This window comes from Cricetulus griseus, chromosome X, assembly GCF_003668045.3.
Source record: "Cricetulus griseus strain 17A/GY chromosome X, alternate assembly CriGri-PICRH-1.0, whole genome shotgun sequence".
Classification (NCBI taxonomy): Eukaryota; Metazoa; Chordata; class Mammalia; order Rodentia; family Cricetidae; genus Cricetulus; species Cricetulus griseus.
The window spans coordinates 88,048,802-88,069,138 of NC_048604.1; the positions used below are offsets into that span (position 1 = coordinate 88,048,802).

Here is a 20,337-nt window from a genome sequence, read left to right on the forward strand (position 1 = left end):
ATTTAATAATAATATATATTAAATTTGTTTTGTGTTTCACAACATCTATCAGAGGTTATTGAACTCCAAATGCTGTATTTTACAAGGATTGGCTGTCGCTGTTGTGTTGTAATTTTGCTTTGTTGTGTTTGAAGTTAATTTTTAAAAAACTACTTTAGTGTATAATGATCTTTGTCAGGTATTGTGACTCTGTTATTCTGCTCCTGTTGGTATTAAATATTATAATATTTTGTGTAGTATTTTGATTATATATGACACTCAAGTTTTCCGTATATTTTAATGTAATCATTGTCTCCTTTTACTGTTTCTAAAGAGAAATTTAAAACACATACTACAAACCACCAACTAGTACCATGAATATGTATATTACAAGATGAATTGAAAAAAATTATTATGAAAATAACTAGACTTACAATGATGTTTAAAAGAAATATTATTTATTTTGCCATTGGCAGAGTTACAAGTTAGGTTCCTGTAGTCACTTGGCTTGTACCATAGGATGTTCAAAAGCTACAGGTTCCTAAGTAAAGTACATATTTATATAATTAGGAAGTTTAAATAAGCTCTTAAAATTAATCCTGAAATCTTACTACACAGTGAGTAAATCTTGCATGGTCATTGTCTGAGAAAGAATATGGCCTGAGAACTAACATACCAAATTGTGTTCCTCACATACCCTATAATCAATATTTGTTTAGTGGGTATACAAAAGCAGGTAATATGTGCAGCTCCTCAGATTTATCAGACAAATATCAACTTTTCATAGATCTTGCATACAAAAATTTCACCTCAACAAAATATTGATTCATGTTTATCTTGTGTTTCTTTCTGAATTCTCATAGTTGGTCCTCCTACCTCACTCTACCACAGAGCTATCTGTTTACTTTCATCCATCAGGACTTGGGAGAGCTGGTCATGAAACTTGTATTAACTTCTATTGTACTCAGGTATGATCAGTATGTTCTCAGATGAAGTGGAGCCTATATACACAAGTTCAGTCCACGTAATTAACAACTTTTGCAAGTAAAACATTGTCATTGCAAATTTTTAAATGTTTCAATATACAATAGTATACACTACTGGTCTGAAAACAACTTAATTAGATGTATTTGTAGTCCTTAAGCCTAGAAATTAAGCAATAAGGTCTTTCTCAAGTATAAAATAAAGTAAAACAGGAAAATACTCATCTTAAGCATTTTGCTGAGCACTGGTCTTTATTTCAATTCCTCTGAGTATCTATTCTCTATCTGCTGAAAATCTCCCTTCCTAAATGGTTACATCTGAACCAATAATTCATCTCTTCAGCTACTAAGTCCAGACCTTCTACCCTTTCCAGTGTTCCTCTTTAGCCTTTGTGCTTTCTTTTTTAGTCCCCAAATGATTCACATATTAATTTTGAATTCATCAAGTTGAAGTCACTTGCAAGTAAAACCAGGTCATAAAATTTTAATTGAATGAACTTTTGTATGAATAGTACATATTATATGTGCCCAAGGATATAAAGAACACACTTTGAAATAAGCTTTAGAATTTAGAAGCCTAAATATTTGAAATAACCTTTTACCTTTATCAAAATATATATACATGGATTTATATTCATTTCCAGATTTTTGATTGATTGTATCTACCTGAACTGACATGCACAACTGAGTACCTACAAATTGGAAAATGAGCTAATGACAGTGCTAGTCAGACACATTTTTAACCATTTCCTAAATGTAGCTTGAACTGAGAGAAATGGCTGATACTTAGGAATGGGGATGGACTTGAGGGTGACTGAGGGTATCCATAGGAGAGATGTAAGTAGGATGATCCACTATGATCTGCTTAATCCTCTGTAAATGGAGTTCTTAATTGGTCTAAGTAATTAAAACCCAAAGCCAGTCATAGAGGAAAATACTGAGAGATCAGAGAGAAGAAGCAAGCCATGGCCTCACCTTACCTCCTTAGAGTCTCAACACACAAGGAAGCAAGATCCTGTTTCTCCCTGCTTATATCCTGTTTCCCTCCAGCTATCTCACTTCCTGTTTATACAGACCTCCAGACATCTGTGGTTAACTAGTGGCATGCTCCATTCTCTGACCTTCAGACAGGCTTTATTTATACAAGCAAGATATCACCATAGTCCCCTGGGAATTGGGGTAGAAACTGAGAAGCGGCCACTGCAACTATTCCTCTGCAGAGCTTAGGGTGGAACTGGAGGAATAGATACAGAAGAGGGAGGGGAGGTGAAGACCTGCAGTTAGGCTACCTGCTTCCCTGACCTTAGTGGCCTGTGGGTTCCCAAAGAATGCTTGCTGGAGTTGGAGGGTAGGATAAAGTGATTTATTTAAACTCAATTCAATTGCTCTATGTATTCATTGGCTATAATTAACATAGTAAGAGAGTTATAAAAACGCTAGGGCTATACAGTTTCACAAAATGCACCACAGAGAAAAAGAAAGGCTGCAAGTCCTAAAGATTGGTGGATGCATTTCTGGGTATGGTGGGACTCTATTTCCTGGTGGAGAGATTCTCCTTCCTCGAGGGAGGATGCCTATAGGAGTTCCGCAAGCAGGAGGCAGTCAGTTGGTGACCTATGGGTGCTCTGATACATGTAAGAAAGATGTAATTCCTGGATGTAGGGTTGTTGTGCCTACACGCTGAGGTGGAGTTCCCCATCTGGTGGGTACTTATTGGGCTCCAGCAATGCTGGCAGTGGCAGGAAACTCAGCCCCTTCTTCCATTTGGAGTCATGACCTGCTGGAATGTACCTCAGTCTCATTTGACAGGGCCTGCTAATCCATCAGGAGCTTGGGAAATAGATTTAACAGCTGGTACTCCTGCCATCTGCCCTCCCAACACCAGGACTGCCTACAGCACCACACCTGCTAGTAGCACATGAGACTGCCAGTATCTTTAAAGATGACTCTCTACAGTCATGGACACCAAGTTGTCCCCATATTACAAGACCAGACCCAAAAACTCATCTTTTTTATTCACTTTCTGGCTGTTTTACATTCTTTAGCTTGATCTTCCTGAATGCCACAGTCACAGAGGATCAAATTCATATGCTTGTCAAAAACCTTAAAGGTACCAGTGAAGTTTCTTCCATCTTTCAGGATACATCTCATTCTATAGTCAATGTGCTGTAGCATCTTGCTACTCTTACCCACACAGCAGCTCTTGCCAACAGTAAAATCTCAAGATCCTTAATAGCTAGAGGAGCACTGTAAGCAAAATTATGTTTCAGGTACTCTTAGAAACATAATCCTGACTGACACTTCACAAAAAGGGGGTAGCTCCTGTTTTCCTTGACCTCCACCACTTTGACTTTCTAATACTGCTTTTACCACCTTTTGAAGAATGCATGTCTCCTTTCTAACTTGAAATCACCACAGGAACTTGCTACTAATGAGAATATTATGGGCCGTGGAGGAGTGCTGGCTTGCATGTCATGGCTTGCCTCACCTTGTTTCCTTATAGAATCCAGGACCATCACCTGCCCAGGAATGCCACCACTCACAATGGAATGGACCCTCCCACATCAATGATTAGTTAAGAAAATGCCCTACCGGCTTGCCTACAGCCTTATCTTATAGAGGTTTTTCCCATTTGAGGCTCCTTCCTCTCCAAAGAATCCAGTTTGTATCAGGTTGACAAAAAACTACCCACCACAAGAATGGATACAGTTTCAGCCACTAAAAGTGAAGTCACATTATTTTCAATACACATCTAGATATACTATTAAGTGAACTTGGTTTGTCTCAGAGTGGAAATGTTGCATGTTTTCAATTACTTGTGGTTCCTAGATTTTATATAAATAAAATCAAATATCTATATATGACAGGAAAATAGAAAATAGAAAACCTATCTAGAGAAATAAAGAGGAACAATGATAGGGAAGGGGAGTATGAAAGGTTGTAATAGCTGAGTGTGCCGGGGAATATGCTCAAAGTGCATTATATACTTGCAAGACAATGTCTTTACAAGTGACTCTATACCATATACAATAAAATACATTGGACAGATCCTTTAAAACATTTTAAACTTGCCAGGTGGTGGTGGCATACGCCTTTAATCCCAGCACTTGGGAGGCAGAGGCAGGCAGATAGATCTCTGTGAGTTTGAAACCAGCCTGATCTATAAGAGCTAGTTCCAGAATAGTCTCCAAAGCGACAGAGAAACCCTGTCTCAAAAAAATAAAAACAAACACAAATTTAAATCTTGAAAATCAAATATATGTTCAGTTATGTTATGATTGTTTCTTTTTGAAAACAGTTTAAAGAATGGAAATTCCACCTCTTTGGAGTAGGACTATTCCCCATGCCTATAGAAACTCAAAGAATAACCACAATCCTTGGTCTTCAGGCCTCTGTCATGATACATTTCAGAAATCCTACCACTGAAGATGTTTCCATTGATCTCATATTAACAAGTAGGTTGTTTTCCTTACATTTTATAGATATCTGTCTATTTCATTAGAGTACAAAATTTTATTAAAAAAATGAGGTAAAATATGCTGAAAAACACCTCTTAAATTGTCGATTCTTAGTCTATGTAACAAGTAGTCTTCTGATCTTACTTTTTTAAATCTACATATGAGTTAGTTGATATGTAAGATTCTTAGAATATTCTTTTTTGAACTCCTATTTTATTTTTAATGTTTTTTATTATTTACAAGATTTTTTCATTTTGCATACCAGCTATAGTTCCTCCTCCACTCCCTTCTTGTGACCCCCCTTCCCACCCCTCCATCCACCTCTCAGAGGGAGTAAGGCCTTCCTAAGGCCTCCATGCTAAGTTGAGGCAGGACCAAGCCCCTCCCCCCTGTATCAAGGTTGAGCAAGGTATCCCTCCACAGGGAATAGACTCCAAAAAGCCAGTTTATACACTAGGGATAAATGCTGGTCCCACTACCAGTGACCCCGCAGTCTGTGTAAGCCAGGGAGCTGTCACCCACATTCAGAGGGCATAGGTTGGTCCTATGCAGGTCCCCCAGCTATCAATCCAGAGTTAGTGAGCTCCCACTAGCTCAGGTCAGCTGTCTCTGTATTCTGACAGGTGTACAATGGTATCTAAGAGTCATTTTGATTTTCATTTCCCCAATGGCTACGGATGTTGAGCAATTCCTTAAATATCTTTTGGCCATTTCAGTTTCTTCTGTTGAGAATTCTCTGTTTAGATCTGTATGGAATTTTTAATTGGATTATTTAGTATTTTGATGCCTATGTTTTGAGTTCTTCATATGTTTTGGAGAACAGTCTGTCAGCTGTGGGGTTGGTGAAGATTTTTTCCCATTCTGTAGGCTGCTGTTTTTTTCTTATTTATCATGTCCTTTGCCTCACAGAATCTTCTCAGTTTCAGGAGGTTCTATTTATTGATTGTTGCTCTCAGTGTCTGTGCTGTTGGTGTTAAATTTAGGAAGTGTTCTGCTGTGCCAGTTAGTTCAAGGGTACTTCACATTTTTATTCTATGAGGTTCATTCTAACAGGATTTATGTTGAGGTCTTTGATCTACTTGGACTTGAGTTTTTTGCATGAGGATAGATATAGGTCTATTTGCATTCTTCTACCTGTCAGCGTCCAGTTATGCCAGCACCATTTGTTGAGGATTCTTTCTTTTTTACACTGTCAATTTTGGCTTCTTTGTCAAAAGTCAAGCGCATATATATATATATATATATATATATATATATATATATATATATATATATGGATTAATGTCAGGATGTTTTATTCCATTCCATTATTCCATTTGTCTGTTTTTAAGTCAATGCCAAGCTGTTTTTTCTTACTAGTACTCTATAATATAGCCTGAAGTCAGGGATGGTGATGCCTCCAGATGTTCTTTTATTGTACAGGATTGTTTTGGCTATTCTGGGTTTTTTGTTTTTGCATATTTAGTTGGGTGTTATTATTTCAAGGTCTGGGATTTTGAATGGATTACAATGAATCTGTAGATTGCTTTTGGTAAGACTGCCATTTTTACTATATTGGTCCTACCTTTCCAAGAGCATGGGAGATCTTTCCATTTTCTGGTATCTTCTTCAGTTTCTTTCTTCAGAGACTTAAGGTTCTTGTGATGCAGGTCTTTCACTTATTTTGTTATAGTTAACCCAAGATATTTTATGTTGTTTGTGGCTATTGTAAAGGGTGATGCTTCTCTGATTTCTTACTCAGCCCTTTATCATGTGTATACTAGGGCTACTGATTTCTCAAGTTAATCTTGTATCGTGCCACATTGCTGAAAGTGTTTATCAGTTATAGCAGTTCTCTGGTAGAATTTGTAGAGTCACTTATGTATACTATCATCATCTGCAAAGAGCAGATGAAGCCTGCTTGATCATGGTAGATAATGGTTTTGATGTGTTCTTGGATTTGGTTTGCCAGGTTTATATTGAGTAATTTTGTTCTTTGCTGCATCTTTGTGTGGTTTGGGTATCATTGTGACTGTAGCCTCATAAAAAGAGTTTGGCAACATTCCTTCTATTTCTATTGTGTGGGACAATTGAAGATTGATACTACTAAATTCTGTGCTGAAATCATCTGGCCCTGTACTTTTTTTCTTCCTTTTTTTGTGGAGATGGGGGTGCAGGGGGTGTTGGGAGTCTTTTAATGACTGCTTCTATTTCGTTAGGGGCTAAAGGTCTATTTAAGTTGTTTATCTTGTCTTGATTTAATTTAATAGGTAAGTCATACCTATTTAGAAAATTGTTCATTTTTTTAGGTTTTCCAGTTTTGTGGAGTACAGGTTTTTAAAGCATGAGCTGATGATTCTCTGGATTTCCTCAGTGTCTATTGTTATGTCCCTCCTTTCATTTCAGTTTGTTATTATGCAAAAGTTCATAACAATTCCAATGACCTGTTTAGGGCTTCTGGTATCTCCCTGACCAATAACTCAAAAAGAAATATCCTACACTTGGAACTAGGAGTTTGTTTAATAACCCACTACATGTAGGAGCAGGCATAGATACACATTTATAAGATAGTAGGTATTCTTCTAACATGTTCTTCTCTTGTCTCCCATCCCCCCTCCACCCATTTCCCTCCTTAAATTTTTCAACCCCAATTATTTACCCTCTCCATTTTCATATTAACCTATTTTCCATTATACCTGCTCCCTTAAGGGCTTTTCTTCCCTACCTAACACCACCACCAAGGGCCTCTTTATAGTTTCTTGGTTTCTGTAGTTACTCCAGTTTGTCCTGGGCTTAGTCTTATTACTAGTGTTGCATAAATGCTTTATGTTTGTATTTGTGTTTGCATACATACATACATACATACATAAATGCATACATAAGTGCATACATACATACATGCATGCATACATGCAAGCATACATACATATCTAGTATACATTGAAGCTGTAATCCATTTTTTGGATGAATAGACTATCCATATCTGTTGAGTACTTAAATCTCCAATACTTGTGGATGGGTTCTTTTTTTTTCTTTTTTTATTTAAAGTAAAGACAATGTTATTTTACATACCAATCTCAGTTCCCTCTGCCTCCTGTCCTCCTATGCCACCCACCAAACCCCCATCCCATGCCCCAACCACTCCCCAGGGTGGGTGAGGCCTTCCATGGGGGATCACAAAAATCTGTCACATCATTTGGGGCAAAGCCTAGGCCCTCCCCCACGTATCTAGACTCAGAGAGTATCCCTCCATAGGAAATGGGCTCCCAAAGTCTGTGCTCTTGGGATAAATACTGGCTCCACTGACAGAGGACCCATAGACTACCCTGGCCTCCCAACTGACACCCATGTTCAGGGGACCTGGTTCTGTCTTATGCTGGTTCCAAAGCCGTCAGACTGGGTTCAGTGCACTCCCACTTACTCAGGTCAGCTGTTTCTGTGGGTTTCCCCAGCATGGTCTTAAAGATTGAGGAAAGAATAGAGAAGTAGAGCAAGAAAAGAGATACCTTAATAGAGGGAGCCATTATAGGTTTAAGGAGAAATCTGGCACTAGGGAAATGTCCAGGGATCCTCAAGGATGACCCCCAACTAACTATCTAAGCAATAGTGGAGAAGCTACCTTAAATGCTCTTCCCCTATAATAAGATTGACAACTAACTTATATGCCATCCTAGAGCCTTCACCCAGTAGCTGATGGAAGCAGAAGCAGAGATCCACAGCTAAACACTGAGCAGAACTCCTGGAATCCAGTTGTGGATGGATTTTTTTCCTATTTTTTATTTAAATTAGAAACAAGTTTCTTTTATATGTCAATCTGAGTTCCCTCTCCCTCCCCTCCTCCCCTGACCCCCTCCAACCCCCTATCCCATCTCCTTTCTGCTCCCCAGGGAGAGTGAAACCTTCCATGGGGGATCTTCAAAGTCTGTCATATCATTTGGAGCAGGGCCCAGACCCTCCCCCGTGTGTCTAGGATGAGAGAATATTCCTCTATGTGGAGTGGGCTCCCAAAGTCCATACGTGTACTAGGGATAAATACTGAGTGGATGGATTCTTAAATATTTTAGTGTTATATAGAAAACCAATTCTAATATTGAATATGTTTTTCAAATATGTCACTTAAATTTCATGTCAAAACATACTCATCTAAGAGGACTTAATTTACATTTCCATATTACTTCTTGAGTATGACACTGAAGGTTAATATCTCTTTGTTTCTTAATTAGATAAAGAAGAACCCAAGAATCTTGCAATTGACCATTGCTGGGATAGCTTCCTTCGTGAGAATTCTGCATTCCGGTTTAGCTCTCTGAGGCGTACACACGGTACAGGATATCTTTCTTACATTCTGACATTCTATACACTGCTGCATTTAAAAGATGTTCTGTATATAGAGTTCTCTTGTTTTTGAAAGATTTGTAGTGTTCTGATATTATACCAATTAAAATAGGGGTGTATTGGTAAGGAGATTTTTAGAAGATTGAAAAGTTTGTAAGTGCTCATACTTAGAAAAATGATTACAACTTTTCATGTTTACCTACAAATTTATTTCAAGGTATAAATACAGTTTTTTCATATATTAATCCCACCAATATACTATCTAATATGAATAAATTTTTAAAAAATTAAAAGTAATAAATCTTAAAAAGCTAAAGTTTGGTCTGGTAATGTCGCTCAATAGTATGTACATGCCTATCCTGTGTGAGGTCTGAGGTTAAATCACCTGTGCAAGCCAGGCGTTGGTGGCGCATGCCTTTTATCCCAGCACTTGGGAGGCAGAGGCAGGTGGATCTCTGTGAGTTTGAGACCAGCCTGGTCTCCAGAGCGAGTGCCAGGATAGGCTCCAAAGCTACACAGAGAAACCCTGTATCGAAAAACCAAAAAAAAAAAAAAAAAAAAACCTCCCCTGTGCAATAAACAAATAAAAACCACTATATCTCAAGAATTATGAATTTGCCTAAAATAATAAAGTTTTCAAATAACAATAATAATCAAGGTTATGATAGTAAATATTATCTTATCAAAAATTAGTTGAATTCAATAATGACTACTAATATCTCCCTACAACGCACTAATTGTCTCTCTGTATTTATTTTAATCATCTACATCAGCAACTGTTTTAAATTCTTTTTTATTATTTAAAATTTTAAATTAAAAACAATCTTATTTTACACAATCCCAGTTCCCTCACCCTCCCACTCTCCCTACAAGTTCCCCATCCATCCCATGGGAATCATCAAAGTCTGTCACAGCATTTGGGGCAAGACCGAGGCCCTTCCCTCTGTATCTTGGCTGAGCAAGGTAACCCCTCATAAGAAATGACCGTTAAAAAGCCAGTTCTAGCACTAGGAATAAATACCGGTTCTACTACCAGAGGCCCTCCAAATTGACACCCACATTCAGGGGGCCTATGCAGGTTCCCCAGCTGTCAGTCTGGAGACAGTGAGCTCCCATTTGCTCAGGTCAGCTGTTTCTATGGATTTCTCCTAGATAGTCTTGACCCCTTCGCTCATCACTCCTCCCTCTCTACAATTGGACTGCAGAAGTTCATCTGAGTGCTTAGCTCTGTCATCAATTATAACTGCAAAAGAGTGTTTTACGTTCTAGACCTCTTAATTTTTCTAATTTTCACAATATGCCATTTGGCACTTCTGGCCTCTGCTAGCAACATTGAAATGTAGGAAAAGTCAAAATTCAAAAACATGCAGGTACAGTTCAATGTTAGGGCTTAGCATGCCCTACATTTCATCCTCAACTCTACAACGTGTATATACACAGATACATGCATATATAACATTTATACATATATACATGCATGCACACATTAAGTTATAAAATGCTTAAAATTGAATGCTTACCTACATTAATATGATCTGAAAGAAATCAGGACAAATATATTGAAGATCAGTATAATACTGCAGTATTTGGCATTTATAGAATTGGTATTTGGTTGAGGGTTTCATGAGATAAAAATCAATAAAGGACATTTAGACAGATAGCAACAGTGAGAGTTCAATTATTTGATAGGAAATTTAATGTAATCTGTAGCATCATTTTCTATTTATTTTTTAAGAGTCTTACAAGTTAAAATATTTTCTAGTCCAGTGGTTCTCAACCTTCCTAATGCTGTGATGCTTTAATACACTTAATCATGCAGTGGTGACCCCCAACCATAAAATTATTTCCCTTGTTACTTCATAACTTTAATTTTTCTATTGTTATGAATCATAATGTAAACGTCTGATATGCAGGATATCTGGTATGTGATCCCCCCAAGGGGTCACAACCCATAGCTTGAGAACTTCTGTTTTAAGTTATGTGTTATAATCTGGTTCCTTCTTGACAGAAAAATTCCTGTTATGCTGTGTAAATATTGGGTTTCTTACAATGCTTGCTTTTGATTAAAAAAAAAAGTGACTTTAGGCTTCTGTTGCATGGAAGAAATTATATTCAGTCTGAGAAGAAAATTAGAATATTCTGTCATTTGACACATTTAAAGTAAAAATTGTAGGAGATACATAATACTGTTTATAAGAAGAGTTTAAAGCAAAAATCAACATAAATCTGTCAGATGTAATTTTAGATCTATCTGGTATATCAAAATTTCAACTACATATTAACTGACTTCTTTTGATTTTTTGTTTTTTGTTTTTAGCTGGTGGCCTATGTATTTTTAGATCTAAAAGTAAGATCAAATGGAAGTTTTCATGTTTCCATGAATATGTAGGAAATAAGGACACTGGCTTGGTAGTGTGGCCGAGCGATCTAAGGAAAAAAGGACACAAAAGAAGTTCTATCAATTCTGTGAATAATCAAAATGCAATGTTACAAAAGGGCTATATTTATGTTTGGGTCTTTTTTCTTAACTCTCAGAAGGAAAATGATAAATACATTTCACAAAGCCTGTTTCCTAGAACTTCTTTTCTTTTGCCAGGCACAGCTATTCACAAGGTCCATAGCTGGATAGGATAAGGAAAGACAGCTATTGCATGTTTTTTTTTTATATGTGAATAGTAAATTTGAAAGTTTGGATTTCTGTGTTTAAATCAGAGTACTCATAGAAATTGAGAAACTAGAAAGGTCTGGCTATAAGGAATAGATTTCAAGGGAATGTGACTAGAACTTAGGTGATGATGAGGCGAAACAGGGATAATGGAACAGGATAGTTAAATGGGATAGGTGATGGGAAGATGGTATAGAGGAGACAGTATATTTAAACTGCCATATGGAATGCCTATACTGTAAAAGCTTCTTAAAATATTTACACACACACACACACACACACACACACACACACACACACACACACACACACACACACAGTTTACATAAAGTTACTACTATTGGAGAGCAGGGTACAATCCCTGTCCCAAACAGCATAGGTTATTAAATAAAAAGCCCAGTGCCAGTAAGGAATCCATCTTTTTGATTTGTTAGCCAATAGAGTCCCATAAAGCATTGCCCAAAGCATTACAGGCTATTTCCATTGATCCTTGTTACTCTTCAGAACTTGATAGTTAGGCCCTATTGCTAGAGACATCATATAATTAAGTCACAAGACAGACATGGAAAAATCAGCTGGTATAAACCTGGAAACTTCATTCCTACTGGTTAATCTTCATAGTGCCAAAAAGTTCTATAAATGGCACCACAGAAGAAGACTATTCAGTCTTAACAGGGAAGTACCTTTACTCACTGAGTTATCTTTGAAATACGTAGTTTTTAGATAACTATCTCTATATAAATATCAGTATCTTTGCATATGTTCTTCATTGTTTTTACTAAAATAAATTATAAGTAGATAAAATATTCAACTATAAAAAACTAATTAAAAAGAAGACTAATATTGCTATAAAAGCATAAACACTTCATGGAATTTGCACTTGTGACCTGGGTATATACTCATTTAGATTACTCCTTTGCCACATTAGAAAGGGCTTTCTAGACATAAAATGATAATTTAAAAAGTTCTTGCTGTTCTGGAGAGATGGCTCAGAGGTTAAGAGAACTGATTGTTCTTCCAAGGGTTCTGAGTTCAAATCCCATCAACCATATGGTGGCTCACAACCATCTATAAGATCTGGTGAATAATTTTTTCCATTCTGTAGGCTGCCATTTTGTCTTGCTGACTGTGTCCTTTGCTGTACAGAAGCTTCTCAGTTTCAGGAGGTTCTGTTTCACCACCAGTGAAGCTAGTCAACAAGGAGAACTCTGAAAGAGACTTACATAGTCCCCGGAGAAGGGGAAAGGAACAAGATATCCTGAGAAAATTGGGATTGTGGGGGAGGGGAGAGGGAGCTAGGAGAATGAGAAGGGCAGAAGAGGAGGGGTGAGGAGGACATAAGGGAACAGAAAGGATGTATATGGGAAGAATAGAGGAGAGCAAAATAAGAGATACCATCAGAGAGAGAGCCAGTAAAGGTTTAAAGAGAAACCAGGCACTAGGGAAATGTCTGGAGATCTACAAGGATGACACCACCTAACCATCTAAGCAACAGTGGAGAGACTACCTTAAATGCCTCCCCTGATAACAAGATTGATGACTAACTTATATGCCATCATAGAGTCTTCATCCAGCAGCTGATGGAAGTAGAAGCAGATACCCACAGCTAAACACTGAACTGAACTGGAATCTAGTTGCAGAGAAAGAGGAGTGATGAGCAAGGTGGTCCAGACCAGTCTGGTGAAACCCACAGAAACAGCTGACCTGAACAAGGGGGAACTCTTGGCCCCGAGACTGATCACTGGGAAACCAGCATGGAACTGATCCAGACCCAGTGATTGTGGGTGTCAGTGAGAAGGCCTCAGAAATCTATGGGGTACCTATCAGTACCTATCCCTAGCATAGGAATGCACTTTGGGAGCCCATTCCACATAGAGCGATACTCCCTCAGTCTAGACACATTGGGGAGGGCCTAGGCCCTATCCCAAAGGATACGACAGAGTCTGTAGAACCCCCCACGGAAGGCCTCACTCTCCCTGGGGAGCAGAAATGTTATTGGATAGGTAGGGTGTTAGTGGGGTGCAGGGGAGGAGGGGAGGGAGAAGGAATGGGGATTGACATGTAAAACAATCTTGTTTCTAATTTAAATTTAAAAATATGTTCTTACTATGCTAAGAAAGTTTGACAGCACAAACAAAAAAATATGTTTAAAGAAAATAATACAGTGATCATACACCTTACATGTTCTCACCAAGAACTTGTTATACAAAATTTAAGGATATTCATATTGTACAAATTTGATATTTTTGAAGAACCTATTCACTCTAATCTGCTCTAGTTAAGATACTCCTTAGTAAACTGTGCAAATTCTCAAAGGAATTTTGAATAAAAAACTTTTAACCAAATTGTCTCAATTATCACATTTCTAACATGATCAACAATACCTCTTAATTTGTGATGTTTTCTTACAAGGAAATAAGAAACTGTGCAATTAATACTTATATAAGATTTACAATTAATACTTACCTCAGATAAGAGACAGAACCAATATTAAATATTAAATATTAATCATAGTATTTGTCCTTAGAATTTCTTTTATGGATGGAACTAAAAATTAAAATGATCTAAGAATTTTAAGTTAGACTATTGTAAGTGGAATAATTTCTCTTTTTATTCTTAATGGCTTTAACAATTTTAGTATAATTATCTGGATCAAAAGGGTTTTGATTATTATAAGTTTTATACCAAGAAAATTTTTTTCTATTATTATTATTATTATTATTATTATTATTATTATTATTATTAATTCAAGTTAGGGAACAGGCTTGTTTCACATGTAATTCCCCTCTCCCTCTCCCTCCCCTCACCCCCATTCCTTCTCCCCCACCTCCAACCTACCCCCCACCCCATCCACCCACCACTCCCCAGGCAGGGTAGGGCCCCCAACCAGGGCTCCACCAAGTCCACCAAATCTTCCTGTGCTGGGCCTAGGCCCCTCCCCATGTGTTCAGAGACAGAGCGCATCCCTTCAAGTGGGATGGGCTCTCAAAGTCCCCCACACACACCAGGGCAAAACGCAGTCCACCTCCAGAGGCTCCCAGGAGTGCAGGGGCCTCCCCATTGGCATCCATAATCAGGGGGCTGGATCAGTCCCGTACTGGCCTCCCAAAGAGCGTCTGGGGTCGATATGCTTTCCCTTTTTCAGGCCAACTGTTTCTGTGGGTTTCTCCAACCTGGTACAGACCCCTTCGTTCTTCATTCCTCCCTCTCTTCAACTAGGTTCCAGATTTCAGCTCAGTGTATTTCTGTGGATGTCTGTCTCTGCTACCAAGAAAAATTTTTAGTGTACAGTAAATAAGTCCATAGATGTTGTAAAAAATAAAAGTACCTGCACTGTTAAAAAGTGGCTTGAAGGCTGTGTTACCTTCCACCAGTTTCTTCAATGTTCTGTCTTATAATATTGTGTTTATTTTGCCATAAGTTCTACTTGAACAGGCAATTTCCCCTGAGTTGGGGTTCAACAACCTCCATATGTAGCATAATTTTTGGTGGTCCTTAGTAAACTCAAACTTTTCTAGTTATTTTGAAAATAAAATATATGAAAAGTTTTTCTGGCTTCTGACTCTCATAACTTGGGTATTTTTATTAAATAACATTTACATTTCCTTGTGAATGAAAAGATTTTACTGTTGGCAACATAAAGACACCAAGAAAAGATCTGGACATATTTTGGTTTGAAATACACAACAAACAAACAGTGCTATACCCTTTCTAGTATAAATTGCCACACTTCCTAGCCCATAAAAGGTGATAAGATTTAGCAAAATCCATGTGTTTCCTGGTTCTTTTTTCACTATAGATAGCCTTAGCCATCAATTTTAACAATTCCAAGTTCATAGCTTCTTCAGGAGAAACTTCTTACCACAGGATAAAATGTCTTTGAATAAGGTTCATGAAATTTAGGAGAATGGTAGTGAAGCATTTGTAATTTAACAGAATGGGGGTTCTATTCAGAAGGTATTTTGAAATACTAATGGCCAGGAAAAACATTAGGGTATTACTTCCTGCTATTAAAATTAATGGTGTAAAATAAGAAAGAATATGTGGCATTTGTCTTTCTGGTCCTGGATTACCTCGCACAGTATAAAATTGTCCAGTTCCATCAACCTAACTGCAAATTTCCTGATTTCATTTATTTTTTAAGGAAAATAGATTTTCCATCGTGTGTATGTACATTTTTGTTATCTATTCATCAGTTGAAGGACATTTCAGTTGTTTCCGTTTCTGGCTATTGTGAATAGAGCAATAATGAAGAGAGTAGAGGAAGCATGTTATAACATTTTGAAATTGTTTTTTTTGTGTGTGTGTTTTACAGGAATTGTGGTGCCTCCTAAAGGAAATTTAGATATCCCAGTGTTATTTATACCTACTAGTATGACGCTATACAAAACAATGGTGATTGTTAAGGTGAAGAGAGCAAACAAAGAAAATTGGCTTGTTGACAATTTTGATGAACTAAATGCAGAAACTAAGAGGTAACGATTATAATACAGGAAGAAAATATTTTGTGGTTTGACTGAACTTGATATGATAGGTTTCCTTAGTTTGTGCTACATATTCAACATAAAGTTCAGTATTTCATGTGATCTGAGCTACTGCAACTCATATGTCCAGAAAAATAAAATATGTTTGTTGAAGTTGACAGTAGTGGGCAAAATTTGTGCAAAGGGAAAATAGTTACTGGCTGATGAAACAAGAAATAGTAACTTGCGGACAACCTGCATCTGCACTTTGTTTAAGAAAAATGAAGAACTTGTAAGGCTAGCACAAACTAAGTGATGAAACACTGCTCTAACCAGGGTGTATCATTTCTGTATCATTGCTAGAATTAAAGGTAACTTAGATTCTTTAGCTTAAAGTTAATCATGTTTCAATAATAGTACAAAACTTAAATGTTTCCTCTGTTCTTATACTCTAGACACCCTAATTAAAATAGAAATCTTAGTTTATTATATATTCATGTATTTCCCCTCCACATGTTTTTATTGTGACTCTTATATCCATTCTGTCAGGCATTTCACCATACCTAGAGTCACAGTTATTGTAAACACACACATATTTAGTCTCCCAGTGGAAAACTACAGAGAAATGAATCTTGTTTAAAAAGATAGTTAGACTTGTAGGATAGTTGTGGTTAAAAGCACAGAGCCCTTTTTGAATGTGGTGTCCTAGGAGGCAGTTATACAAGTCACATTCACAACTGGTCTTCTGTTCAGTGTTTAATATTTTATTTTGCAAGAAAATTCCTTCTTCAGGAATGGTAAGCCAATTTTTCTAAATTTTTCCCCAGTAGTAGATGTGATTATGCTCGTTTTAATTGAGAGCTTAAAATAAAAGTTTCCATCTCTTTCTGAAGTCCAGGAATTAATAGGATTTTTGATTTTGTGATTTTTTGCTACATAATTTAGAATATTACCCATATAAACTGTTTTACCCTCAGTCAACATTTAGAGACATCAATAAATACAAATGTACTTTTGAAAGGTAAATAACCAAAGCTCCTGCATTTTAACATACATCTCATGATGATTTACTTTGGAATAATTGTCTAAGACTTCTTTGCACATGTTTGTAGCATCAACAGTTTAAGAAAATGTTTTCTGTTCTGCAAATATGTCTTCCCAAATATAATTGCAAAAGGCTTACTAAAATAACTTCAGATTAATAAAGAATACAGAGTTTTCTTTTGTATTAGTTATTTTTTGAGATTATAATATACTTTTATCATTTCCCTTTTCTCACTCCAAACCCTCTTGTGTATCCAACCTTGTTCTCCTTCATATATTTGTGACCTCTTTTTTCATTAATGTCTGTTACATACATATGTATATATATATATATATATATATATATATATATATGGAGTAATTATACATATATAAAGCATACTTCAATAATAGCACAATATATATATGTACATATATATATATGTAATTATTACTTCCTAAGTCTATATTGACTGTGTTTCTATTTTGGGTTAATTATCCATATTTTAATTTCTAAACAGATTTATGGGAGTAGACCATGGGCAAATTCAAGCAATACACTGGATGTACCCTATCATTGGACTTCCACAGGCCCCACCACCTAAAAGTAATCCAGGTATGTATATATTACTCAGAAGAGAAAAAGCACAGAATTCCAAGAGATCTTATTTATTCTGTAATTCCATATCTTCTTTATGCAGCTACAGGCCCTAATTGTGAGAATGCTGCAGCATTACTTTCTTTCTCACCAGTATGTCTGGTAAATTATGTGTCTTTTTCAAAGGCTTCAAATGCGACTCTTTCATTCTCCATACCAATTATTATAAATGAAAGATTTAGACTTCTGATTTGAGAATATAGCTCAGTGCTAGAGTGCTTTGCTTCTTTAGCATGTGAAAGGATCTGTTTTCCATTTCCAGTGACAAAACAAAACAAATAAAATAATAGAGAAGTTACAAATGATTAGACTATACTGAACTTAGATTATATCATCGCACATTGACAGAGGAAGAAGTGGTAAATTTTGCTTGTACCAGAACACTTTCCTAAATATGCTAATGCTGGTTATAAAAAAGACCAAGATTAAATCCTTCCCACTTTCAACTAGATTAAAAAATCCACATATGTAGAAGTACCTTTGGCATTTACAGCTGAATATAACTTGTTGTTTTGTTCTTATGTTTATCAATACCTACATAAGTCATTTGAAATTAAATTATTTTCAAAATACTTCAGAGACATGATAAAATGTCTGTCATGTTAATTATATTTTTCCATAGCGTTATACTTTTTAAAATGCATAATACACTATTAAAAAGTAGATGTTAAACTGTTGACACTCTGATAATGCTGCTGCATAGTTCTATCTACTATAGACAGTTTTGTTTGTCCATGAATAAACATGATTTGCAGATGTATTGTTTAATTAAAAGCCTGTGAGTACATTCTCATGTATTTCCTTCAAAGAAAATCAAATATACTCCAAGAGTTTTCCTATTACTGAGGATCTTTTGGTAATTACTTGGCGTTTTAAAATTATTTATGAATTTTGTAACTAGTATATGTCAGATTAAGACAAGATAGTAATAATGTAAATGCTTGAAAGTAAATGAATTATTTGGTATTAAGTTGTTGTAGCACAACTCTGGTACTTAAATTTTGTAGGAATACTTCTGAGAAGCAAGTAAGAAGAATGTTATGCACATATATTATCGTGTTTTAGACAGTCTGCTTTACATGATTTTCATAAGAACATACCAGAGATAAGCCACTGTTTTCCATTAACCTACACCAATGTCCAAGCCTGTTACTACTTTTTGTGAACCATTCAGATTATTTGCAAATGCAGGAGAATTTTGTTATTCCACGCTACCAATTCACTTTTTGACTTATCTACTTATTGTCCACTGGGGCAGATAATTAGAAAATATTTCAGAAACAAGTTATGCTATCATACAGTAAGAAATTAATCCATTGTGATGGATGGAGCGTTAATTTATTAAAGACTTACTAGTGAAGACCAGTGGCATGACAGCAATTATAAATTGATTCCATTATCTTCAAACTTAATACCTTAAGGTTGAACTTAATTATAACCAGAAAAATTTGTACATTTTACCAAACTGTGTCACTCCTTTAGTGTAGCTCTGATTTTGTACATTTTTATTTATATACCATTTATAATATTTAAATACTATTTATAAGTATATAATTATAAAAGATAAAATTAATTTTGTAATACCAATACAATATAATGAATATTGTGAAGAATTTCAGAGAATATCAGTTAATTTTTATGTCATAAGACCATATTACTGTTGAGTCTAAAAAATATAGCATGATGTTCTTCAAACATTTTCAAATATAGGTTTCAGTTTTTTACTTATACTTAGTATATGATTTGTGTATAGTCGAAGTACAATAATACTTTTGGGGGAAAATATTTGTGTATATGTAAATTCCTATATACATTGCTCCATAGTATTATAGAGCTCCTATCATATATCAGTTGTTCCTTATATAATTAGTAATTATATATACAAAAATTTTATTCTAATAATATTGACAATGTCTACACTTGATAGGCATAAATGTTAGTATGTAATACATAATATAGAGAGATCATGAATGCTATGAATTAACATTAATATATCACATTTAAAATTAATGTTGACTCATTGTAGTTTTATGTGTAACTACTAACATGATAGATTTTATAGATTTAAAATCTTAAAATTTTCATATGAATTTTAAAGTATATGTGAAAAGCCAAGTAGAAGTACTTTAAATTTTATTACAAACCAAGGGCTATTGAACTTATATTTTAATGTTATCATAAAAGTAGATCTTAGCGTACCCCAAAAAATACACAGTAGTTCATGTGTGGAGAGTTGCCAGTTTGAATTAACGATATGAGCATATCGGTTCCAGAATTCCAGAAACAAATTTCTACATCCTAATATAGTCGCTAATCATAAATATATATATTTGACTTTTGGATACTGTAGTAGATTGAATGTAATGGGCCCCAATAAGCTCATAGGGATTGGCACTGCTATAGGAGTTGTGGCTTTGTTGAAGTAGGGGTGACCTTGTTGGAGGAAGTGTGTCGCTGTGAGGATGGGTTTTGAGGTCCCTTATGCTCAAGCTATGATCAGTGTAGACACAGTTCACTTCTTTTTGCCTGTGGATCAAAATTTAGAACTCTTAGCACCATCACCAGCTCTATATCTGTCTGAACACTTCCATGCTTCCTGCCATGGTGATAATGGAGTAAACCTCTAGAAATATGAGCTAGCCCCAATTAAATATTTTCCTTAGTAAGAGTTGCCATTGTCATGGTGTCTCTGCACAGAAATAGAAACCCTAACTAAGACAGATACTACTTTTATGTATTAATGTTGATGTTTATATATGATGTCTAAATATAAAGGTATATTACGTGTGTGTGC

The 20,337-nt window shown here is 35.9% G+C and overlaps 1 protein-coding gene across 1 annotated transcript in view; it reads left to right on the plus strand.

Annotated features, from left to right (window-relative positions):
* The window catches only part of Cfap47 (cilia and flagella associated protein 47), a 261,790-nt gene that overhangs the window by 217,097 nt on the left and 24,356 nt on the right, over nt 1-20,337 (plus strand). The window contains exons 56-60 of the mRNA XM_027432785.2: nt 843-947; nt 4,261-4,417; nt 8,623-8,721; nt 15,715-15,874; nt 17,407-17,501. Coding sequence (XP_027288586.1) covers nt 843-947; nt 4,261-4,417; nt 8,623-8,721; nt 15,715-15,874; nt 17,407-17,501 — 616 coding nt within the window. The remainder of the gene's footprint in view (nt 1-842; nt 948-4,260; nt 4,418-8,622; nt 8,722-15,714; nt 15,875-17,406; nt 17,502-20,337) is intronic.